This window comes from Convolutriloba macropyga, chromosome 2, assembly GCF_964194025.1.
Source record: "Convolutriloba macropyga chromosome 2, txConMacr16.3, whole genome shotgun sequence".
Taxonomy (NCBI): domain Eukaryota; kingdom Metazoa; phylum Xenacoelomorpha; order Acoela; family Convolutidae; genus Convolutriloba; species Convolutriloba macropyga.
Genome location: NC_134469.1, coordinates 23,892,575 through 23,920,203, shown reverse-complemented (window position 1 = coordinate 23,920,203; position 27,629 = coordinate 23,892,575). Strand labels below are relative to the sequence as shown.

The 27,629-nt window shown below is 32.0% G+C and overlaps 1 protein-coding gene across 1 annotated transcript; it reads right to left on the bottom strand.

The window, feature by feature from the left end:
* Positions 1 to 287: 287 nt before the first annotated feature.
* On the bottom strand, positions 288 to 26,487 carry LOC142334862 (epithelial sodium channel subunit alpha-like). Its single transcript, XM_075383188.1, has 3 exons — positions 26,420 to 26,487; positions 10,854 to 11,035; positions 288 to 772 (listed from the first exon to the last, which is right to left on the bottom strand). The coding sequence occupies exons 1-3, from the start codon at positions 26,485 to 26,487 to the stop codon at positions 375 to 377; spliced, it is 648 nt and encodes a 215-aa protein (XP_075239303.1). The 3' UTR covers positions 288 to 374.
* Positions 26,488 to 27,629: the final 1,142 nt, after the last annotated feature.

The window sequence follows — 27,629 nt, the reverse complement described above, 5'->3', positions numbered from 1 at the left end:
ATTAAAAACAAACAGCTCGAATTTTTACGCAGAAGCCGTGTATTTGAGCTGCTCGGATTTATCAGGTCTTGGACTCCCCTCTCTAGGAATTGTCATGGGGTACCATTTAATATAGGTGATTAGCTGATTAACTGCCCCTCGTGTGCCTTGACTAAAAGAACCAAGTCTACCTAACCAAATTTGATCTGAAATTGAAGCTAAGATTTCTCACCTTGTTTCACTCATTAAATTATTATATTCTAAAATTGGGTGCATTGGTCTCAAACGACTGGTGAGCGGTTGGCTAAGAGAGGACAGGTTAAGCCTAACAAAGAGGTGTAAGTAAGAAGAAAAGGGGGAAGCATTGGGTGCAATCAGGGTTAACACAAATCTCATCACAAACAAGGATAAACTTTATGGCGCTGTTTGTGCACCCATATAAAAGTTAGAAATGTTTTCGATCCCGAAACAATTAGACGAAGAAAGAGTTCCACCAATTCGTAAATAGAAAGGACGCTTCCACCCAGGAGCAAGCCGAATAGACCCCCCATTGCACTGCCAGCCGAGAATATCTCGTATTTCGGGTACAAATGCGTGTGTTGTATGATCAATGATGCCATGTTAATATTCAGCTCGGCATAGTTCTTTCGCATGTATTGAAATGATACATTGTTGTGTGGGTCTAGAATTTTGTAGTTGGCGTGAAACCCCTGGTTGGGAAATGAAGATGAGGTCAGCTGAAAGTTGTATTTTGTGAAACTGCACTGTGGTTTGCATCTATCTGAGCATATCCCTAAAAGGCCGGTTCAGATTCAATTTTTGTAGACACTAGGCAAACATTTAATCATAGATTTTATAGAATTTAGACCAACACCACCCCTCTATGACGCTCGGCCCTAAATTTTGGCGAAAACAAAACAAAATTAGGGAAAATTTTGAAATGAAGTAGTCATTGCTTTTATCTTATTTTGTATAGCCAGTGGGCAATAAAATGAGAAAAATTGCCAAATGGATTTAAACTTGATAGATATCGAGTTTGTAACGTATTTTGTAATATTTTCTTTTGTAGATGCTGGGAACACCTGCCGGCCTATTATTCTCAAGAGTAATCTAAAGAGTCCTTGAAATATTGTAAATGTTCATCTAAGTCCGACAAAGCTCAAGTCGAAAAACTGTCACCTAGTCTAAAAAACATGCTTTCGCCGAATCAATTTTTGTCTATTATCTTATCCCTAAATTTTCCATGTGTTAGCAGGATTACGAACACTGTAGCGCAACAACCCCGATGAGGCGGGACGAGTTTTGGCACGTTAGAGATTGAAGCTGTTAAAGCTCAAAAGATATTTGAGAGAATAAGAGTTAATTTTAGGAGATTCAAAAGAGAAGAAAATTGTGAAGAATTTAGCAAAAATCAGTGGTATATATAGTCGGAAAAATAAATATAACATTTACAGTGTACATTTGTTAAAAGGTTAAAGTATCAAATATCAGGCGATTTTGGGGCGTATGAGTGGGCGTCATTTCATTATTACATGCAAAAATTTAGTTCACTTGAGATGGTTCGCAAAGTTGCATTTCCTATTCAATATTAGTAGATAAATATCAATATTTGACAAACATACAGATCTAAACTGATTTACATTCATTTTCTAAATTGTGAGCTGCAGTTGTCGTTATAATTCTGGTAAGTTTGTTTTCTTTCTGAGTTTATCAACATAAATTAAGTTTCTAAGCTCTAAGATATTTTCTAAGTTCTTTTCTGTGCTCCAATACCCCCACTCAGATTGTTGCCGCTAGGTAAGAATCTGGATTCCTCCAATAGTTATTCTCGATGTTGTTCTACTTTCTGCTGTGGCAAAGCTTTTGTCAGAAGATCTGCTGCCATTTCATCTGTTGGTGTGTAGATCAATTTGATTGAGTTGTCATCAACTCGTTCTCGGATAAAATGATACTTCGTGTCGATGTGCTTGGATCGTTTGTGAAGCACCGGGTTAGTTGCAAGCTTTATGCAACTCTGGTTGTCCTCTCCAATGGTTGTGGGCTCAAACTGTTCGTACCCCAGTTCTCTAAGAAGACCACGCAAGAAAATGGCTTCTTGCACCGCGGCAGCTAAACCTTGGTATTCTGCCTCACAAGATGAGAGTGACACTGTCGGTTGCTTCTTGATTTGCCAACTGACAGATCCCCCACTGTCTCCCAGCTTGAAATAGTATCCTGTGGTCGATCGTCTATCATTTACATCTCCACTCCAGTCTGAATCTGTTTCGCCAACTAGAGTGCTGTTGCTGGTTGATGGGAAAAAGAGTCTAAGAGATTTAGTATGTTGTAGGTATCTCAACACGCGCTTGCCAGCATTGAAATGCTCAACAGTTGGGTCATTCATGAAGCGTGATAAGACATTTGTGATCCACATGATATCTGGTCTAGTTTGCTTAGCTAGGTAAAGTAATGAACCTACTAGACTTCTAAACTCATGAGAATCTACTCTTACTGAATTTTCCTGAGCTACTTCAAGCTTTAGGTTATTTTCTGCTGGAGTTTTGCTTGGTTTGCAGTCTTGCATATTGAACTGTTCTAAAATATTTTGAGTGTACTTTTCTTGATCTAAAGTTATTCCTTTTTCTGTTTTCAGAATTCGCATTCCGAGAAACCATTCAAGATCTCCTCTGTCGTCCATTTTAAGTTTTGATTCTAGTGAACTTTTCAATTTGTCGATCTCGGTTTGACTGTTTCCTGCTATGACTAAATCATCAACCCAGGTCAGAACATAAAGTTTTTCATCTTCTTTGTTTTTTAGAAAAAGACAGTAATCGTGTTTACTTCTCTCAAAACCTTGCTGAATTAGAAAATTTGAAAGCTCCTGATACCAATTTTTGGCTGCTTGCTTCAGTCCATATATTGATTTTTTAAGCTTACAAACTAACTTGTTGCCATTGCTGTCTAACTTTTCAAAATCTTTTCGTTGCTCTAAATAGACTTCTTTGTCTATTTTATGATGCAAATAAGCTGCTTTTACATCCATTTGTTTCAAAAAAAAGTTTTCGATAGCTGATAAAGCTAGTAGAATTTTAAAGGTTTCAGGTTTGCTTGTGGGGGCAAAGGTATCCGAATATTCAATTCCCTCAATTTGTTTAAAACCTTTTGCTACATAACGAGCTTTAAACTTATCGATATTTCCGTTTGAGTCATGTTTAATTTTGTACACCCATCGGCCAGGAATAATATTTTGTCCTTTTTCTTTCGGAACTAAATCCCAAGTTTGTGTTTCATTTAAACTTTCTATCTCTGTTTTCATTGCTTCAAGCCATTTGTCTTTTTGTTCAGAATTAATAGCGTTTTCAAAGTTTTCAGGCTCGATGAAATTTTTTGTTAATGTGCTTTGAACAGCATGAGAATAGCTTTTACCAAAACGTTCCGGAGGCGCTCTAGACCTATCACTTCGCTTAAGTTCTCTATCTTGAGCTGCTTCCTTTCTCAATCTTTTCATTTCATCGTACTCTGACCAAAGTTGGAAGGTCTTTTGGTCTCCTGAGGGAATTGCTATTTGACCTAGCTTACCTATCATTTGCAGTCTTGAGGGTGGTTTTACTTTTTTCTGTTGCGAATTTTTGACAGGTACTGGAATTTTTGAAGGCTTTTTTTCTATGTTTTTCACTGCAACATTTGGATTAAACTGTACATTAATTTTGGATTTTGGTTTGACGCTAGGACTTGGTTTTTCTTCTTTAATTTCTTGATCAACTTCAGTTTCTGTATTGTTTTCACTTTCTTGAACGCTCTCTGTTTCAGTTAATTCAACCTCTGAACTTAACTCACTTGAGTTGCTTGTATCCTGAAGTTCTTCTCTTACTTCGTCTAAGTCTAGATATAGAAAGCTGTCTTCTATATCTTCGGTTTCATTATGAAAACCTGGTATATTGTTTTCATTGAACCTAACGTTTCGAGAAGTGAAAATTTGCCTAGTTTTTATGTTTTGCAACAAATAAGCTGTCGTGTTATCAGAGTAACCAATGAACAGGCACTTTGTTGCTTTTGGATCAAACTTTGATTTCTTACTGGCATCGCGGTTTTTTGAATAGGCTACACAACCAAACACTTTTAGATGGTCGCTTCTTGGTTTTCTACCGAAAAATTTTTCGAAGGCTGATTTTGTATTTTAGTCTTTGACAACTAAATTTCTAGCATAACATGCTGTATCTACTGCTCGAACCCAATAGCTTTTTGGCAATTTTGAATCTATTAGAAGGCATCTTGCAGCCTCTACTACTGTTCTATTAAAACGTTCTGCAACACCATTTTGCTCGGGTGTTTCAGGAACTGTGAATTCCCGAGCTATTTCTTTGCTTATGCAAAATTTTTTAAAGGCTTTGTTTTTGTATTCTGTTCCATTATCAGTTCTCAAAATTTTTGGTCGGCCATATTGTGCAACATACTCTTTGAAAGTTTGCAATGCCTGCGTTTTGTATTTCATAAATTTTACTACTGCGTAGCCACTGAATTCATCTATGAAACTAATTGCATATCTGTTGCCACCTATACTTGATGGACTCACTGGTCCAAAAACGTCTGAGTAAACTCTTTCTAGTTTTTGAGTTGCTTTGTTATCGCTCAATTTTGGAACAGGTTTTTTCGAAATTTTTCCCAAAGCACAAGTTTCACAAAAATCTGAAGCTTGGGAAGCTTCGTCTGTTGTATTTGCAACATCTCTAAAGTTCAAATGTCCAAGTCTTTTGTGCCAAAGTTTTGCTTGACACGTGCCCCCACTTAAGTTTGAAAAGTGGTGCTTATTTTCTTTTCTGTATGGTAAGAAGAACAATTTGCCTCTCCTTATCAGTCTGAAGCTTTCTTTGCTTCTGAGTTTTAGAACTGACTTAGCTTTTGTGTGAAATAATTCGTGTTGCTTTTGAACTAAACTTGAAACCGAAATTAAGTTTGTTTTGTACTCTGGTACATGCAGAACTTTTTCAAAAACCAACTTATGTAGTACACCTTTAGTGTCTCGTGCTTCCACATCTACATCTCCTATTCCTTCAACTTTTGTTTTCCCTCCATCTGGATTATTAACTGTGGTTTCTAGTTTTTGGTAATTTTTAAACCAAGTTTTATCTATCATCATGTGATCAGTACTGCCTGAATCTACTACTAAATCAGTTTTTGAAACTTCAAATGAGCTCTCAGCGCTTAAACTAGATGCTAAGCCTTTATGAGGACTTTTTTGTTGTTGTTTACATGCACTTGCTAGGTGGCCTTTAGCCTTGCATATACTACATACAGCGTTGTCTTTTTTGTAACAACTAGCTGCTAAATGTCCGGGTTTGTTACATACAAAACACAATCTAGGGCCTTTGGAATTACTAGGCTTAGAAAAAGTCTTCCTAGGATGTGATTTGAATGAAGAGTGTATACCAATTTGATGAGAAGCGTTCTTTGCTGACATGGCAACGTGCTGATCCTCCTCCACATCATCTCTCTGTCTGCGGCTCTCCTCAAAGTTGGTGAGACGCTTCCTCAGTTCCACAAAGTTCTCTGCAGGATTGAAGCTCTCCTGCACCACAAAATGCTCGTATCGTTGTGGAAGTCCGTTCAATACCATTGCATTAAACAGCGTCTCAGAAAGCTCCTCACCAGCATGATGCAATCGGGTGACCAGTTCTTGCGCTCTGATGAAGTACTGGTGGATGGCTTCGTCCTCTCGAAGTTGTAGTCTGGCCAACTGCCTCATCAGACTTATCACTGTGGTAGTCTCGTCACTTCTGAAGCGTTGCTGGAGAAGTTGCCACGCTTTCTGGCCATCTCCAAGACCCTTGCTGTTCACACAGTCATGTCGGATGAGCATGAGGCTGCTGGCGTCTAGAGTCATCGCCAGTTAGCACCAGATCTGATTTTTGCGGCTCTCATCTTCCTGTACAGCTGTAGCTCTAGCTTGAGTCTGTGCCTCGTGTTCTCGCGTTTGCGCATCATTGGCATCTTCCCTCAGTGGTGCTGGCCTGTCAGGTAGCTCAACTGTGTCTGTGAGCGTTTCGAAGAGGCCCTTGGTTTGTGCAAAGGCAGAGAAACGAGTGCTCCATGTTGGGTAGTCCTCAGCCAACCCGCTAAACGTCATCCACTTCAAACTATTGTTTGATGGTTCCATTATGAAGTTTAAACTTCAACTTTTCTTTCACAATTTCTGATTTAGTTTTTATTTACGAGGGAAATCTCAAATTTTTTATCTTAAAACTCTCGTCAATCTAGAAGAGCTAAAACTGCCAACACTGACACTTCAATCTCAACCAAAACTCTATTAGCTTGTCAATGGTCTAATGGCTGGGCCCATAACCTGTTAGCAGGATTACGAACACTGTAGCGCAACAACCCCGATGAGGCGGGACGAGTTTTGGCACGTTAGAGATTGAAGCTGTTAAAGCTCAAAAGATATTTGAGAGAATAAGAGTTAATTTTAGGAGATTCAAAAGAGAAGAAAATTGTGAAGAATTTAGCAAAAATCAGTGGTATATATAGTCGGAAAAATAAATATAACATTTACAGTGTACATTTGTTAAAAGGTTAAAGTATCAAATATCAGGCGATTTTGGGGCGTATGAGTGGGCGTCATTTCATTATTACATGCAAAAATTTAGTTCACTTGAGATGGTTCGCAAAGTTGCATTTCCTATTCAATATTAGTAGATAAATATCAATATTTGACAAACATACAGATCTAAACTGATTTACATTCATTTTCTAAATTGTGAGCTGCAGTTGTCGTTATAATTCTGGTAAGTTTGTTTTCTTTCTGAGTTTATCAACATAAGTTAAGTTTCTAAGCTCTAAGATATTTTCTAAGTTCTTTTCTGTGCTCCAATACCATGATTTCGAAAGTTTTATTATAAATGTTAATCGAAAAGCATTGATCTAATCTAACTGGTGACTTCAAAAAGAGGTGAGGTTAAAAGAGCTGAAAATTACTAATAATAAATGAATAATTTAAAAATCTGAAAAAAATCTTCAGGGAAATGAGACTAGAAAATTTTTAACGATTTATAGCAGAGCTTTTCAGAGAAAGGGATATGATTTACTAGCAAAAGCAAGTTGAAGCGGAGAAATAATTAATTACACTGTAGTTATTGTGGGACATGCGAATATTTAATTTCTCTCCTCATATTTGTTGCTCTAAAACGTGTAGAAATTGATTTTGTTCTCTTATTCCATAAAACAATAAAATACTTTTATCTCAGAAAATCTATGCATGTTTCATGTCGTGAGCTTCTTAGCATTGGCGTAGCAATTTTTATTGACTTCAGATCTTATTCTCTCTCACATGTTTCCCTATTTTTGTTTTTTGCGCAAAAAAATTTATTGGATTAATCCGTTAGTTTTATTGGCTTGTTTTCAATAATTGCTAATGTTTCGAGCCATAAAAATGAAGGCTATAACCATGCTTGTCGTTCTGGGACAGTAGACAATGCTTATTAATGCATTTAGATTCGTGTTCTTCATAATGGCACTCAGATACACTCCGCCAATTTAAAAGGTTTCATCAGGTTTTCATCAAGTTTCTTAGGTGTAAATACTGATATCTGAGAAAACTGTTTAATCAGATGCTCGCATCTTTTTCGCTATCTTTCTTGTTTCTTCACTGCCATTTTCTTCCTATTTCACTTTTTCTGCTGATCGACTCGGTTAAAAATGAACTGAATAAATTGTGATTAAAAACCGCTTTTTTCACCCATAGGTCGTGGTGGATTTTCTGTTTTCATATTAACCGCCTTATAGTTATACGCTGCAAATGGTACATATTTCGATTAATAATTGACGCAATCGGTTCCCACATAGTTTGCTTCAATTAGCCGAAGCCGTGATATCGAGAAGGTTTTTTTATTGTTTCGACCCCACTTGTGGGGGGACAAACTATATACTCAAGTGATTTTTTTGTTCAGTCAATTTTGGCCGATTTATTCATTGTAGATAAATGTGAGTGGTATCAATAAAAAGCCCGTCCAGAGCAGAGTTCGCAATTAAAAAGATTTTTTTGGATTTCGTTTTTAGGAGTTATCGAGGAGTAAATTTTTGTGTGAACACGAGATGTTTGGCATGATTTTGTTCAGTTTTAGCGACTTTCGTGTTTAAAGAAGGCTTTTTTTTCTATAAAAATAATAATTCAAAAATAAATTTTATTCTAAAAATGAAACAATTGCGTGTTTTTAACAGACAAAGTCCATAAAAAGGCTAGCTTTCGTCTCATAGGGATGTTTACTCCTAAAAAAAATTGACTTCTATTTGAGATCTCTTATTTTGAAAACCAATTCATATTTTTTTAGATTTTTGTCAGGTCACTTAAAGACCAGTCACATTTAAATTCAAGACAAATTTCATTTACAGTCAAATTATGCCCAATCAACAAACAACTTACTCAAGGAATCGTCCGTGTTTTTTATGGCTCCGACTCTGAGTTTTCGTAATTTTTTGAATAGTTGATTTGATTTCTGAGATTATAATAAAATTTTGTAGTCGTAAGACATAGTCGTTACCGAAAAGTTTATTAAGCTTACTGAAGAGCAGTAAGTGAACATATTTAGTAATTTGAGTGTACAGCTAATGGCTGTGAAGACTTTAAAAATAACTTTTCAAAATTACCTTATCCGATCTTAAACTTGTTTTTGTCAACTCTGAGTCAGTCTCACTATTGACAAAACCCCTGCCTTTATACTGCAACCAAAATTAATCCGGCTATGACTTCGATACTATGACGTATCATATCTTTTTTTTAATTATTGGCTATTTTATCATAATTTTTGGTTCCTTTTGAAATTCTTTTTAGCTTATTCCACTATTGGGGGCTCCCATTGGCTTAGATAAAACGTTCAAATAATTGGAAATAAAAATTCTAGAGAGAACGCATGGTTTTAATGGCTTCGACGACTTATTGATGATTTTAAAAAACACACACTTCTGCCTTTCCAACAAGGCATAATTGTTCTTAACTTATTATTTATTCATTTCCGTTTAAAGCTATTGGATTTATTGACTTTGATACTACGGTTTTTCTGAAAAATTTCTTCAAACAAATTTGTTCTTACTTCTTGGTTTTTTGAAGTCATGTTGTTACAAAAAGAGATACCCAATGTTATTAATCAAAAAATATTTGAAAAAGTTTTGACTGAATAGTTCATTTTTTAATGGCTTCGACAGTTTTATCTGAATTTTTTTTTTCAATTTACTGTTTTGTTTTCGCCCGTTTTTTTAGTCTTTATCTATTCGTAAAGTGTTGAGAGCTCACACAAGCTTCTAACTGAAAAGTGATTGATTGAAGTTGCTCAATGCAGTAAGTTTATAGCAAACAGCGTTAAAATTTATGAGATTATTTGATATCAAATATTGTTCAAACTTTTTAATTTTTGTTATTTGTCAACTTATGTCTAATTGTCATCATTTGGGGCCACCATACCTTCCCTGTAATTCGATTATGAACGTGCCTATTGAAAATACGTCGTCACTGATGCTTTGTTTGTTGGAGAACATGCAGTTTCGTAAAAGTTTTGTTAGTGGTCAAAATCTGTGTTCCTTTTTCTCTTTTAGCACATTCGCGTAGTAACAGATCCCAATCATTTTCAAATGGGGCCTAACTGAACATATTTACCGTTTCAGTATAATTCTAACTGAAGTAGTTTTTGTGAATTTAATTGAAAGAAAAAACATAATATTTCGAAAACAGCGAAAGATTTTAGTCGCTTCAATAATTTGTCTTCTCAATTTTTATTTTGTAATTTTTGTCCTTTTTTTCTTCATCTTTAGTCGGGTTCTGTGGTTTATTTTAATTGAAAAAAAATTCTAATGGTTTCTCGATGACTTTTAAGAAACTTATCAAAAATTTTACCGTTACAAGCTAAGGTTTTTAGGACGTTTGAAAATATTTGGTTTTAAAAATATTGGTTATTTTTTGAATTAGGTCTCATTATTTCTTCTTTTTGTCGATTTGTTACCTAGTCTTATCAATATAAATTCCCATCTTCTCTTTATTTTAAAAAGTTAAATTTGTGTAGCTAAGCTTTTATCTGATTGTAATTTGACGTTGTTACTAGGTGCTTTTAAGTTTAGATGTTGAATTTTTTGGTAAAAAACGATTTTGTTTTGCATATTTTGTTGTTTATTTTTTTCTGTAGTAGTGTCATTAACGGCAGGTTTCGTGGGTGCTGTAATGAGGCATGTCATTTTGTAATTCATTTGGAAGTTTGTGTTACTAATTTTTTAAAACTCAAAGATCTATTTTTGATTTTCTCTTCATTTGGTTGACAGTTAAGTCAAAAATGTAGATGAACTCGGGTCGGGACATCATGTGCGAACGCATATTAACGAGCCTCCTTGTTAACTAATTCCACTCTTAAAACGAATTTTGTGAAGAGCAATCATTTGTGCAAGAGCTGATCTGCAATTTGTTTTCTGAATCCAAAATTAGTATGGGGGACTTTTGCAATCAATTATCAATAAAACAAAATAATAAAAAATGGAATAATCCAAAATAGGGGTTTCGCTTTCTTGGTTTGCCCCTATGTGGGGAGATTCAGATGCAGTCCAGTCCTCTAATCGATCCCAGCCCGTAGGATAGTACTATTATTTGAATTTCCTTAACTCTTCTCACTCCAGAGAACTCCTAGCTCTTTTTTATTTGCATTGGATTGAGCATTAGTCTAGTAGTCCTTTCTTTGATGACCACTTTAATTGATAAGTTCGCAACTATTAACACCGAAAACAAGATTGAGCAAAGTTACTCGACCAAAATTTACATTTTGCTGAGTAATAAATTCAAATTTTTTGTCAGAAATCATTCTGAGAAATCCTTTCGCCACACTCAAACAATATTACTGTCGTTATTTATCGATTTTCATGGAACTAACTGAGTAACTCTTCTTGAAGGACTGGACACATGGTCATCGTGGTGGTACCACACTCTAGGGTTGTCTCAGTGAAGAACAGCTGGCTTAGACTTTTGCACTGGCACAGATCGAACTCAATTTCACTGTAGCACTCACTAATACACAACATCTGGGAGTACCCTTTGTCATAGTGACGTAATACACTGAAACAGTTGATATAGCAAAATAAAGTAGCTTTTAGTTTTCTTTGCTGTCAAACGGAATTTGTGTCCGACAATGAATTTTACAAGACGGTGCCAAACAACCAAAAAAGATTCGGAAAAAATTCTGATCAAAACAAGTCGTTGTCCTCATTCATTTAATTGCACCAAAAATCGTATAATGAATCATCACACGGAAAAAATGTGAAAAAATATGACAAAAAATGGTAAAAAATGGGAAAAAAATATAGGAAATGTCTTTCTGAGCAGCCACAGTAACAATCATAAACTATGTTACAAAAAAGACTAGCTACATCTGAAGAGCTTTCAAAAAGTGCAGCTATCAAAAGAACAACATAATCGGTTGTCCGGTAACTAATGATCGCTTTTTAGTTTTTTTAACATCTAATAAACTGTTTGTAAAGTTTTGGAAAGACATCTGAGTAAAATTTTGGCAGTTTCTTTTCTATGTTTCCTCAGGAAGTTTCAGTTTGATTAATTGTTGATTTGAACTTACAACAATAAATTTTCAATTGGATTGAGATCAGGATTATTTGATGACCATTTCAATACCTACCACTACTGTTCTTTGAAGAGATAGGGGACAATCTTTGATTTATGCACAACAGAATTATCCTGTTAAAAAAAGTTTTGAAAATTAAATATTTCTTTTCTAAACTTCTAAATACAGAAAAACTTTTTGCTAGTTTGGTCTTCTAAAAAAACGTATTGTCCTTCTCACTGTATTTGGCTGCAAAAAAAAATAAGCGACTGTTTGTCCAAACTCGAATTGTTTTCGTTTTTGTTATCAAGATATTTGTTTCATATCGTCGAAGAACTCCCTGGACTGAATGTCCTCCAAAAGTTCCTCCATTTTCTCGTGAGTGACGGGGTAATTTTTCTACGGAGATAAGGCGTGGTAATTAACATTGCAAGGTGGTTAAATGTTATTTAAAGGTGGGGCTGGAAAAGGAGAGCTTTTTTCAGGAAACACTCTTATTGCGGCCTTACTTTTATAGCCTTTTAACCCCTTTGACAGCCCCTTGCTCCAAAACGGTTTAAGAGTTTTCAGCTACATTTTTAAGCCCTTAGTTTAAGCCCCACTTTTACATAATTCCGTCACCTGAGATACCCTGAGTCTATTCCAGTAATTTTTTTTTATGAATTCTGTGTACCAGATTTTGATTTAATGCTGACTTGCTTTTGTTTTTTGTCGCTTTATCTTTCACGCTTTAATTCGCGCTTTATCTTAAATCAAATACTTTGAGCGAAAACGAACACTTTGCTAAGAACTTGACAAGTGGCATGGAAATCTGATGTAAAAATATGAAATAAGAAATCGACTGCCAGCTGGCGAAAAATGGTCAAACAATTCAGTCAGTAGCGCAGGATGGATAAAAACACATATTATTTGGCCCCAAAGGCAGCCAAGATATATAATGATATATATATTGGCTTGGTTAATGCTCTTTCGTAAGATTCCAGTGAAAATTGCCGCATTCTAACTGCAAGAAACTATTATCGAAAATCCTTAGAAATATTTCTCCTCATTTGAAAACATTTCAAACAGTTCAACCAGGAGCTCCAGATGAAAAAGTTAAGTCGTGAGCTGGCGCTGCGACGAGGCAGCTGAGCAAAGGGAACATGCGTAAAAGTTAGCCAGGCAATGAGGTCAGGGATTGCTGGAATAACATCCGCTATTAATCTAGTTTTTCGTTTGTCATGAAACAAAATACGATTTTTCTTCCAACAGGTCTCTAAAAGCACGAGAGTAAAAAGTTTGCGCGATGGAAACAAATTGAAATGCTCTTGGCATTGGTTAATTAGGGAATAATTTCCTCAATTAACAAAGACCCCAATAATTTAGAAATAATTTGTAGTAGGTGACGTTTTCAAGAGTTGGCCTCAATAAAAATTATACTAAATGCGACAGAACATGATCTTTTTAATTAATGTACTTTGAGTTCTTTGCAATTCATGAATTGCAGGAATAAATTGCTTGTTGTTACATAGCGGGTACATACACTTAAGAAAGGAATTTTTAAGTAGTGGATAAAACAAGGAAACCAACCACCAGTAAAATTTGACCCTTTCTCCTAACGCTAATCGCGCATGTCGAATAGGGCCAAATTTTACTGCTTGTTGGTTTCCTTGTTTTATCCACTACTACATATTCACTCTAAGTCTACCATTAAGTTATGAAATGGCTTAATTCTAGAAAATGATATTAAGCTCGTTTGCAAATTCACCAATTTTTCGTTTTTTCAGACTTTTATGTTAACTCTTTCAGCATATTCCTCGAATCAATCTTTGGTATGTGTATATCTATATCCATTTAAATAAATACATAATCTACACTTAAAGTTTTTAAATCTAAATCCGCTGATGTGTTGATTTTCATTACACATAATACAGGTTATATATAGACTAGGGTCATTATAATGTATATTCATGTGATTAATATAATCTCTATTCTTAAAGTAACCCTTACTGATATAACATTCAAATAAACTATCTAAACATTTATCACAACATTTTGTCCATGATTTATCTTTACAAACACCACATTTTACTGATGTAGACATTTTTAATTTGTATGTATTCAAAAATGAATTTTTTGTCTATAAAAATAAAAATGTCTAAAGTAGAAAACGTAAACTTTTGCTATATTTGCGATTTGGCCTTTGAAACAAGGAAACAAATTGTCAAACATAATTTAAGTGATGAACACTTAAACAGGGCGAGAAAAGAGTTTGAGTATGAAGTGGAAGATGAAATCCTGGAGAGGGTGTATAATCCAGATGAAGATGATTAATTTCACAAACCTAAAGATAATACTAAGGATATTATTAAAACTAAAACTGAAACTAAAGCTAAAACTAAAACTGATAGTGAAACATCGGTTATTTGCAAAACAACTCCGTTGAATCGCTTCGCGGATGGTCAAAGACCCATGGTGATAATAATATCTACACCAGAGTTAAGTATCAGTGTAAAGAATGTCACGAAGAATTTAGGAATAAAATAGCGCTAACTACTAATTCATGTAGTCATAATCGCAAGTATCTAGAAAACACAGAATACTTTGATACAAACTCTAGCCTGAATATTAGAGAACATTATACACTGATATGGCTGGAAATTACATTGAAGACATAGACAAAACCATAAATAACTCTTTAGAAGAAATTAAAAACTGTTACCAGTATAGAAAAAATAAGAGTTTTAAATATAAGATCACAGGTGAGTGTGAATTTAAAAAGAGAACCAAAGAAGAAGTTTAAACTACTAAAATATTTTTCAACTCTGACTATATTATTAATAACGCAATATATGAAAAAAGAGACTTCACTCAATGGTTAAACATTGAAAAGAAAATATATGAGGGTTATGGCTATGACTTTGAGTTTCTCGGATTAAGAAGTATTCAGATATATATTGAACCGACTAAAGCATCTATTGGTAGTTATATAGATTTACCCTCCGATCTCAAAAACTCTAAATCAATATTGAATTTACGCAATTCCAAGTATAAAGGCTTGCAACTGGCTATTACTGCTTGGCTATATCCTGCTATCGATCCGCGACGTGGCTTTCTCAATAATGCAACACACGAGAGTAAATATGTAAATAATCTAATTGAAGCACGACAACGAGATGAAGATGACTTCGGCTATATATTAAGAATACAAAAATTGTACAATATTAATATTTGGGTATACACACCTTGTGGCTGGGGCAAAGTAGAATTGTTTAAACCAGTGGATGATTTTGATAAAGATAGAAAAGATGTCAGACTATTGGTTTCGGGGGAATGGGCTAACAGAACACTGTGCTCTAATTAAAAACATAGAAACCTTGTTAGATCGACCAAATAAAAATAACATTAATTAATATTATTGTGATAGATGTACATATTGGTTTGATTCACAAATTAAATACAACAATCATGAATGTAACAACTCATTCAAACCCGAGGTTGTTTGTCCTAAGAAGAAGAAAATTACATTTATAAATGAACACAAACGTCAGAATATAAAAAATATTATAACTGCTGATATAGAATGTTGCATTGTTGAAGTCGCGACTAATGGCTGTATGTATGTAAAAGATGAACACATACCGATAGGTGTGGGTTACATCTGGCAGTGTAATTTCAAATACTATTTCTTGATTGTATCAAAAGATTTGCTAGTGATCTATTAGAAATAGAAACTGAGAATAACTTCAAGCGCAACAAACAAATGATATATATTGAAGAATATCAATTATATCATGAAACTAATAACACTTGTCATATCTGCAGTAAAACATGTATTAATAAAATAAGAGACCATTATCATGGAACTGCTAAAAATAGAAGACCAGCATGTAGAATGTGTAATCTGAGGTACAAACAACAAAACTTCAATCCTGTAATATTCCACAATGGCTCTGGTTATGATTTCAATCTACTATATAGTGAACTCTTTAAACAGAATAATGATAAAATAAAAGTAGATAACATACCACTAGCTGCTGGTAAGTCTAAGATGTTTAGCATCGGTTGTCTCAAATTCTTGGATACATAACTACTTAGCTATGCCTCTAGATCAAATGGCGAAGATATACGGATGTAAAACTAAAACATTATATCCATATAAATACCTTGGTTTTGGACTCGTATGATGAAGTTATAGGTAATCTAAAAAAAGAAGACTTCAAATCCTCTCTCTCGAATAATTTATCAACACAAGAAGAAGTAGATATCTTTAATAAAGACAACAGACTTAAAACTGGTAAAGATCTAATTATAGAGTATTTACAAAATGATGTGGAAATATTAGACTACTGCATGCATGAATATGTTAAACTAAGTATGAAAGAACTCAAGCTCAATCCCCTACACTATGTAAGTCTGCCAGGCTATAGTTTTGATTCTTGGTTAATGTCTTGCGGGGTAACATTAGATACATTACAAGATAAACAAATGCTAGATGATTTCGTTGAGGCAAAGAGAGGTGGTATATGTGGTAAAATGGGTGATAAGATAGTCAACAAGGGTGAAACAGGGATGAAGTACCACAACAGAAATATCTGATATATTGATGCAAACAACTTATACGGCTATGCAATGATGCAAAAGCTACCTTATAAGGACTTCCAGTTTACTACTACTACTACTACTACTACTACTACTACTACTACTACTACTACTACTACTACTACTACTACTACTACTACTACTACAAGTACTCTTGATACTATATTAAATACTCCAGATGATAGTGATCATGGTTACTATATAGTTTGCGATATTAATTATACTGATACATGTAAAGATAGAACAGAGAGCAACTAGCATTAATGCCCCATAAAAGAAAGATAAATGATAATGAATTGGGATACCGAGAAAGAGAGAAAGGCAAAACAAAAACAGAGAAACTAGTCTTAGACCAAAACAACAAAACAGAATACATGGTTCATTATAGGATGCTAAAATTCTATGTTAAGATGGGAGTAAAAGTAACAAAAATACATAGAGTAATTAAATTTAAAAAAAGATTTTATACAAAACAATACAAATAAAAGAGCAACAGCTAAAACTGAAGCAGAGAAGGATGTAAGGGAATTAATGAACAGCTCCCTATATGGAAGAATGTGCATGAATCCCCTACACATTCTTACATGATGAAGAAAAGTAAGTGAGAAAAGCAAGTAAGTTCTTACATGATGAAGAAAAGATAATGAGAACTATAATTAAACCAACATTTAAGATTATAACTAGATATAAGGATTATAGCCAAAATGAATATATAAAGAAAAAAATAGAATATGATTCTCCAATATATATAGGTGTTACTATCTTAGAATTAAGTGAATTACACATGTATGATGTATTCTATAATATTCTTCAACCATCACTCAAAGATCTACGACTCCACTATATGGATACTGATAGTTTTGTATTGAGTTATACTGAAGGTAAAGTTAGTGACGAGCACATGGATCTGTCCAATCTAGATTGCCCAATCAAAACTAATATTAAAGTTCCTGGTAAATTCAAACATGAAATGGGAAGTAATGTCATAGAAGAGTTTGTGGCACTATCACCAAAGACATATAGCTTCAAAGACTACCCAAATAAAACTAAAGAGAAAGGAATAAAGAATTGTAACAATGCTAAACATGAAGAATATTATAATGCACTAATGTACCACACAGAGAGAACTGTAGATGAATGTAGAATACAAAAAATTGGTGATAAATTGACAACAACAAAAACAAGTAAGATTAGTCTAAACATATTTGATGATACAAGATTTTATGTTAGTAACATTAAAAGCTATCCTCATGATGAGAATTTATATCTATTCAAAAGAGATTTAATAAATAAAATCTGCGAAGCAGGTTGGGAACCAAGGCCAAAGCCACTTCCCTGATTAAGAATGCATCAGTGAATCTGCTTCGCGTATCGTTAGATGGAGACAAAGACCTATGGTTAATAATATTCTAGAACTAACCATTAATGATGATAGAAAGTTAATTGAAGCTGCTATTACAATATATAATGATTTTTTATAACAATAAAAAAATGACTAAAATAGAAACACTCATAAAATTAAACAATCCAGAAAAACAAAACAGAAGAAATAGTTTAGAAGATAAATTAAAACAACAAGAATATTATGGTGAAATAAAAGAGTTATTTGATCCTTTAACTAAAACACTAAATGCAAACAGTGAAACATGGCTAGCCCATAATGAACACAATCTAGCATTAAGTGAACAAACATTAAGAGCAATAGGTTGGCAATTTCAAGTGTTAGATAAACAAACTAAGATGATCCAGCAAGCTGGTTTCCAGTTTAATGAAACTGCTTCTCGGATGGGTGAAAACACTTCCAAGATTAGTGAAACGTTAAAAGAAGCTGTAAAGGAAAGTCAAGATATAGCACCAGTTTATGTTGATACAAAAACAGCCAAACTTCTTCATGACATGGGGGCGCAAACTAATCCTCAATTAAAATTAGTAGATTTACCTACTAGGAGATATAAAATGAATGGTGTTAGTATAACTCTAGAGCAGGGTGCAATTTTAGTTAAGGCTAAGGTATATGAGGTTTCAGAAGGATTTAATAACTTTCTTACAAAATCATATGTAACATATGATGATAATATTGAGTAAGATGAAAACAAAATTAAAAAGTTTTTAAAGGATATTAGATATGATTTAGGAAAAGGGGATAAGAAAAGCGCTAGATATAGAACAATAAAACGTATATTGGTGGTAAAAGATGATGTATTTGGCAGGGGTTTAAATAGCAACCCTAACCCAAATAATCAACAAAGTTGCCAATTAAATGGTTTAGTAGAAAGATTAGAATTGTTAATAATAGAAACAAAAGCTGTTCATGATGGATTATATGATGAAATGCTAGATATATCTAAGCCACTCTTTTCTATGAATCTTATTAACCAAGAGCAACTAGATAATTTTGTTTTCAACTATGGTAAATAAAATATGACGGAAAAACAACAACAACTATCAGCTAAAGAAGTATTCAGTCCTCAAATAACAAAGTTTAGAAGAGAAAGAATAATATCATTATGAAAAGATGAAACATGGTCAGCTGATTTAATTGATAAATCATCTCTAAGTAAACCCAATAATAATTATAAGTTTATATTAACAGTTATAGATATATTCACAAAATATGCATGGGCTATTCCATTAAAGATCAAATCTGGTTTATCTATAACTATTGGTTTTAAAATAGTATTAAGTGAAAATCCATAGGGTGGCTCTGAAAGTCGGAAACCAGAAAAGTTATGTGTAGATAGAGGTAGTCAGTTTTACAAAAAAAACATTTAAATCTTTACTTAAAGAATATGAAACAAAACTATATTCTACTTATAGTGATTTAAAGGCTGTGTTTATAGAGAGATTCAATAGAACATTATTACATATAATAAATAAACCAATGTTCATCAATGGTGATGGTGATTGGGTAAATATACTAAATGATGCAGTCATAACATATAACAATAACATTCATTCAACAATTAATAAGACACCAGTTGATGCTTCTAATAATGCTGATAAAGTTAAATACAATGTTAAATCTACCAAAGCAACATCAAAATTTAAAGTCGGTGATTATGTTAGAAATGCAGATAAACGTAATATCTTTTCTAAAGGTTACACTTCTAATTGGAATAGAGAATTGTTTAAGTCAAAGAAGTTCTAAAAACACGACCACCAACATATAAGATAGAAGATATGAATGGAGAGATAATTGAAGGTAAATACTATGAACAAGAATTATTTAAATCTGAGTTTGATTTCAAATCTAATAATAAGGTTTTGGAATCATTAAAAAATGACCTTCGGTCATCTGAGAAGCAGGTTCTCTGATAAGCAAGCAAGCTGGATACAGTTTCTTTCAGTAAACAAATACAAAGATGACAAGAAATAGATTTAACCAAGCAAATAGGTCCACTGGGCGCTGGCATCATCAATCAACAAACAACTTTACACTAAGTAAGGTTCGTGGGTTATTCCTAGAAGATAATGATAATATTGATATGAAGGATACCTATAAAATTACAAATGTACATCCTCCGATAGATGAATAAGATGTTGTTAATAAAGATTATTGTGACAATAACTTATTATCTTGTAATAATAAAATAGATATTTTAAGTAAAAACATAACTGAGCTACGAAAAGGTGAATTTGATAAAGTCACAACCAAAACATTACAACTAAATGAATTGGAACATTACAATAAATCTCTTAGAAAAATTATAGTACAGTGTATAATTGCTATACTTTTACAAAGTACGTTAGTTGATAATAAAGAGAAAGCAAGACTTGAGATGCATTATGGTTTTAAACAATAAGATATAATGAAAGAAATAGAAAGAATTTTTACTAATGAAAATAAACAACGCTATGACGGAGTCCATGACCAATCCAACAGCACCGAGTGAGAGATTACTATATCCAGATTTGTCATCAGTATCAGAACGATTAATAAACAAAAAGATTCAAGCTAATAATAAATTTAACAACAATATTAACATTATAAAAGATATTAGAAATTATTATGAAACTGAAACTAATAACTGTAATAAGAAGTTAAGTAGATATAAAAATTATATTAACGTATTTGCGATAACAGAAATACTATTATCATCAATAACAACAACGGCAACAACAATATCAGTTGCATTAACAGTATAACATTAACTTATTCTATACCAACAGCTTCTGCTACAGCAACTGTTTGTGGTCCATTATCAAAAACAATTATTACTAAAATAAGAAACAAAATTATAAAGTATTCACAAATATTTATTTTAAGTAAAAAGTTTAGCGACAAGTTTAAAAAACTATATACTAAATCAATGAAAGATATTAAAATAGATAATGATGCATATAATGAATTAGTCAAGGTATATGAAGAATATAAGAAGAATCGGCGAAGCCGCAACTCCGTTGATAAAAAAAATATGTTGAGTGTTTTTTTAGATTAAAGCTATTAGTGCTTTGTAATAACAATGTTTTTAGTAATAATACTATTAGTATTAATATTTATTGGTAAGATTAAAGCTATAATTGAAACTATAGTCTTAGTCTTAACCTTAGCCTTAACCATAACTAAATTATCTTTTCTTTGTACCTAAGTATAACCCTCTTCCTTTTTGTACTACCTTTATACCTTCACCAGTAGTTGCAATCTTAATTAAATCAGGTGTGGCTGATAAAGCAGCTCTAGGCTTTCTAGATGCAGCTACACTTCATATTTTACTTGCTAATTCTAATGCTCTTAGAGGATTATTAGCAACTTTCTCTCCGAAGTTAACTGTAGCTTTACCAACACTTTTAAAGAAATCTTTCAATCCCTCAGCTTCTATTGTTGCATCAAATACTGTCATTGATATATTCCTTCTACATTTAGTGCAGGATCCTCTTAATATTTTAGTACCTTTTGAAGTAATAGCTCCACTTATATTTTTAATTTTACCAAAATGTCTGCCACCAACACAATAAGAATTAGTTTTGAACTTATTTAAAAGACTCATTTCTATGTATAAAAAATAATGGAAGTTAAAAAGTATAATCTTTTTAATGTTACTAAATCTAAGCCTAAGGCTAAACCATTACCTAAGATTAAGATAAAGCCAAAGCCTAAAACTGAACTTGAAGCTAAGGGATTGACTCTAGATAATAAAAAGAAACTGGATACTATTTATGCTAAAACTTTGTTAAGACTAGTAGGAAAAAGTTTGATTATCATTGATTTAAACATTGATTTAGTCATTGATTTGGTCATTGATTTAGTCGTCGATTTAGTCATTGATTAAGTCATTAACTATAATTATAATTATGATTTAATGTCAACCATCTTATTACCATCACTATTAACACTAATAACCTTTCTAGTTAATACTAATGCATGACATAAAACATCTACAACTGCAGCACTAAATTTAAAATTAAATTGTTTTGGTTCTGGACCTATATGATCACTTTGATATCTAAAATCGAATACATATATTCTATAACTACTTTTGAATGTTCTATGATTTATATATGGTTTTATTTTATGTGGTAGCCCATTATAATTTTTATTAAAGCTAACAATCTCTTTAAAAACCTCATTTTAATTATTAGTACCATTTTTTATATTCATTCTATCCTCAGGATAAAACTCACTACCAATCTTACAATAACATTCAGTAACATTAATTACATGATTTGTACTTGCTTCATGAGTTTGTTCATTAACATTATTTTTTTTTTCAAAATCAGTTGTTATATATTGTTTCCATCCCACTTTCCATACCAAGATCAAGCAAGAAGTTAGTAGCATTGGGTACAATCCTTTAAAATGTTTTCCTTTCATAATAACTAAAGTCTACATTATTCTTTTTACTTAAACCCTTTTGAACAATAATTCTATTATCGTTACTAGGATCATTACTAGGTACGCACAATGATATATCTCTAATTTCTATATTAGCATCAATAGTAACTGCACCAGGACTAGCATAATTGCTATGACGGAGTCCATGACCAATCCAACAGCACCGAGTGAGAGATTACTATATCCAGATTTGTCATCAGTATCAGAACGATTAATAAACAAAAAGATTCAAGCTAATAATAAATTTAACAACAATATTAACATTATAAAAGATATTAGAAATTATTATGAAACTGAAACTAATAACTGTAATAAGAAGTTAAGTAGATATAAAAATTATATTAACGTAGCTGCGATAACAGAAAAACTATTATCATCAATAGCAACAACGGCAACAACAATATCAGTTGCATTAACAGGTATAGCATTACCTTATTCTATACCAACAGCTTCCGCTACAGCAACTGTTTGTGGTTCATTATCAAAAACAATTAATACTAAAATAAGAATCAAAATCATAAAGTATTCACAAATGTTTTTTTTAAGTAAACAGTTTAGCGACAAGTTTAAAAAACTATATACTAAATCAATGAAAGATAATAAAATAGATAATGATGCATATAATGAATCAGTCAAGGTATATGAAGAATATAAGAAGAATCGGCGAAGCCGCAACTCCGTTGATAAAAAAAATATGTTGAGTGTTTTTTTAGATTAAAGCTATTAGTGCTTTGTAATAACAATGTTTTTAGTAATAATACTATTAGTATTAATATTTATTGGTAAGATTAAAGCTATAATTGAAACTATAGTCTTAGTCTTAACCTTAGCCCTAACCATAACTAAATTATCTTTTCTTTGTACCTAAGTATAACCTTCTTCCTTTTTGTACTACCTTTATACCTTCACCAGTAGTTGCAATCTTAATTAAATCAGGTGTGGTTGACAAAGCAGCTCTAGGGTTTCTAGATGCAGCTGCACTTCATATTTTACTTGCTTATTCTAATGCTCTTACAGGATTATTAGCAACTTTCTTTCCGAAGTTAACTGTGGCTTTACCAACACTTTTAAAGAAATCTTTCAATCCCTCAGCTTCTATTGTTGCATCAGATACTGTCATTGATATATTCCTTCTACATTTAGTGCAGGATCCTCTTAATATTTTAGTACCTTTTGAAGTAATAGCTCCACTTATATCATTAATTCTACCATAATGTCTGCCACCAACACAATAAGAATTAGTTTTGAACTTATTTAAAAGACTCATTTCTATGTATAAAAAATAATGGAAGTTAAAAAGTATAATCCTTTTAATGTTATTAAATCTAAGCCTAAGGCTAAACCATTACCTAAGACTAAGATAAAGCCAAAGCCTAAAACTGAACTTGAAGCTAAGGGATTGACTCTAGATAATAAAAAGAAACTGGATACTATTTATGCTAAAAGTTTTGTAAAGACTAGTAGGAAAAAGTTTGATTATCATTGATTTAATCATTGATTTAGTCATTGATTTGGTCATTGATTTAGTCATCGATTTGGTCATTGATTAAGTCATTAACTATAATTATATTTATGATTTAATGTCAACCATCTTATTACCATCACTATTAACACTAATAACCTTTCTAGTTAATACTAATGCATGACATAAAACATCTACTACTGCAGCACTAAATTTAAAATTAAATTGTTTTGGTTCTGGAACTATATGATCACTTTGATATCTAAAATCGAATACATATATTCTATAACTACTTTTGAATATTCTATGATTTATATATGGTTTTATATTATGTGGTAGCCCATTATAATCTTTATTAAAGCTAACAATCTCTTTAAAAACCTCATTTTAATTATTAGTACCATATTTTATATTCATTCTATCTTCAGGATAAAACTCACTACCAATCTTACAATAACATTCAGTAACATTAATTACATGAATTGTACTTGCATCATGAGTTTGTTCATTAACATTATTTTTTTTTCAAAATCAATTGTTATATATTGTTTCCATCCCACTTTCCATACCAAGATCAAGCAAGAAGTTAGTAGCATTGGGTACAATCCTTTAAAATGTTTTCCTTTCATAATAGCTAAAGTCTACATTATTCTTTTTACTTAAACCCTTTTGAACAATAATTCTATTATCGTTACTAGGATCATTACTAGGTACGCACAATGATATATCTCTAATTTCTATATTAGCATCAATAGTAACTGCACCAGGACTAGCATAATTGCTATGACGGAGTCCATGACCAATCCAACAGCTCCGAGTGAGAGATTACTATATCCAGATTTGTCATCAGTATCAGAACGATTAATAAACAAAAAGATTCAAGCTAATAATAAATTTAACAACAAAATTAACATTATAAAAGATATTAGAAATTATTATGAAACTGAAACTAATACGGTAATAAGAAGTTAAGTAGATATAAAAATTATATTAACGTAGCTGCGATAACAGAAAACTATTATCATCAATAGCAACAACGGCAACAACAATATCAGTTGCATTAACAGGTATAGCATTACCTTATTCTATACCAACAGCCTCTGCTACAGCAACTGTTTATGGTTCATTATCAGAAACAATTAATACTAAAATAAGAAATAAAATTATAAAGTATTCAGAAATGTTTATTTTAAGTAGACAGTTTAGCGACAAGTTTAAAAAACTATATACTAAATCAATGAAAGATAATAAAATAGATAATGATGAATATAATGAATTAGTCAAGGTATATGAAGAATATAAGAAGAATCGGCGAAGCCGCAACTCCGTTGATTAAAAAAATATGTTGAGTGTTTTTTTAGATTAAAGCTATTAGTGCTTTGTAATAACAATGTTTTTAGTAATAATACTATTAGTATTAATATTTATCGGTAAGATTAAAACTATTATTGAAATTATGGTCTTAGTCTTAACCTTAGCCTTAACCATAACTAAATTATCTTTTCTTTGTACCTAAGTATAACCCTCTTCCTTTTTGTACTACCTTTATACCTTCACCAGTAGTTGCAAATTTAATTAAATCAGGTGTGGCTGATAAAGCAGCTCTAGGGTTTCTAGATGCAGCTGCACTTCATATTTTACTTGCTAATTCTAATGCTCTTACAGGATTATTAGCAACTTTCTTTCCGAAGTTAACTGTGGCTTTACCAACACTTTTAAAGAAATCTTTCAATCCCTCAGCTTCTATTGTTGCATCAGATACTGTCATTGATATATTCCTTCTACATTTAGTGCAGGATCCTCTTAATATTTTAGTACCTTTTGAAGTAATAGCTCCACTTATATCATTAATTCTACCATAATGTCTGCCACCAACACAATAAGAATTAGTTTTGAACTTATTTAAAAGACTCATTTCTATGTATAAAAAATAATGGAAGTTAAAAAGTATAATCCTTTTAATGTTATTAAATCTAAGCCTAAGGCTAAACCATTACCTAAGACTAAGATAAAGCCAAAGCCTAAAACTGAACTTGAAGCTAAGGGATTGACTCTAGATAATAAAAAGAAACTGGATACTATTTATGCTAAAAGTTTTGTTAAGACTAGTAGGAAAAAGTTTGATTATCATTGATTTAATCATTGATTTAGTCATTGATTTGGTCATTGATTTAGTCATCGATTTAGTCATTGATTATGTCATTAACTATAATTATAATTATGATTTAATGTCAACCATCTTATTACCATCACTATTAACACTAATAACCTTTCTAGTTAATACTAATGCATGACATAAAACATCTACTACTGCAGCACTAAATTTAAAATTAAGTTGTTTTGGTTCTGGAACTATATGATCACTTTGATATCTAAAATCGAATACATATATTCTATAACTACTTTTGAATATTCTATGATTTATATATGGTTTTATATTATGTGGTAGCCCATTATAATCTTTATTAAAGCTAACAATCTCTTTAAAAACCTCATTTTAATTATTAGTACCATATTTTATATTCATTCTATCTTCAGGATAAAACTCACTACCAATCTTACAATAACATTCAGTAACATTAATTACATGAATTGTACTTGCATCATGAGTTTGTTCATTAACATTTTTTTTTTCAAAATCAATTGTTATATATTGTTTCCATCCCACTTTCCATACCAAGATCAAGCAAGAAGTTAGTAGCATTGGGTGCAATCCTTTAAAATGTTTTCCTTTCATAATAGCTAAAGTCTACATTATTCTTTTTACTTAAACCCTTTTGAACAATAATTCTATTATCGTTACTAGGATCATTACTAGGTACGCACAATGATATATCTCTAATTTCTATATTAGCATCAATAGTAACTGCAGCAGGACTAGCATTAATTCTATATAGAGCTCTATCATTATTCGTTCTGTTTAATATTATTTTGAATCCTAAACCATTTATAATCTTTTCTAAATCATTTACGAAACCAAATAGATCTCTCATCTTAACCTTCATGTACATATGACCTCTTTCTGCAGCATCCAGATCACCTTTGAGTTGACTATTCCCATTATCTCCCACTCTCATATTCATCATCAATACTAGTTAATAACATTTAAATCAATAGATTAGGATGACAATGATCTATATATTCAATAGTCCTACCACCACTAGTTTCAAGCTTAACTGAACTAAACAATGCCATCATACCATAATTAACTAATCTGACATTAGCATCATTAGCAAATATACCAACAGCATCATCTGATACAACAAACTCTATCTCTAGATATGAATCACGCAAACTTAAATGGTTCTCTTCTCTATTGAGTATGATATTAATGTTAGTATTGATTGTATTCATTGTTGCCAGATTATTTGCTTTATATATTATAATCTTACTCTTATATATATCATTATTATAACCATAAGTTTTATCTAAATTTAAATCCATTTTTATAAACCAAAAAATGACGGATCCACGAAGCGGCTTCTCCGATAACTTAATCTTATGGGAACTGCAAAAGATACATGATGCTTTAACTAAAACTAAAGAAGAACATACACTAAACTTTAGAATGATAAAGCCAACAGAAAAATTTAACTTTAGTGAACCTATACTGAACCTTAACTCATCAAAATTAGGTTTGATTAGATTATCTGTTTATAATTCGTTGTTTAATGTGAATAGAAGGAACAATCAATTCTCATATGATACCCAAGGTGAAACATGGTCAGATACCCGTAATTTGGCTGTTATACCAGGTGCACATGAATTAATCGAAACAGTAGAATTAATAAAAGAAGAAACTAATGGTAATGTTATAATAGAACCTGATAAGAATAAAATGAAAAGTTTAATGGAAATAAAACAAGGAGCAATTAACTTTGACATAGAAAATTCAATAGCCCCAATATTAGGATTTAGAAAAATAGTTTATAAAAATGTAAATATACATCTCAGAAAATTGTTGATATTATGGGTTTCAGTACTATTACCATTCATTGTAATGTGATATCTGGTGTTAAAGATAATGGGAATAACACAGACATACTATATACTTTTACTCTAACAGAACCACCAGGTTGCTTGATAAATATTATACCAACTAATGTCTTGTATCAAAATGAAACTAAAGATAGAATAGAATATATAGAATTTCATATTAAAGATGAGCATGGGAGGCCTATAGACCTTAATGGTGATGTATTAAGTTTTACTTTACATC

Coding starts and splice junctions, on each gene's coding strand:
- LOC142334862 (XM_075383188.1), bottom strand. CDS start 26,487: ATGAGAGTGGGAGATAATGGGAATAGTCAACTCAAAGGTGATCTGGAT. Junction 11,036..26,419: donor GCTGCAGAAAGAGGTCATAT/GTACATGAAGGT, acceptor CAACTGTTTCAG/TGTATTACGTCACTATGACA. Junction 773..10,853: donor CCTTCAAGAAGAGTTACTCA/GTTAGTTCCATG, acceptor CCGGCCTTTTAG/GGATATGCTCAGATAGATGC.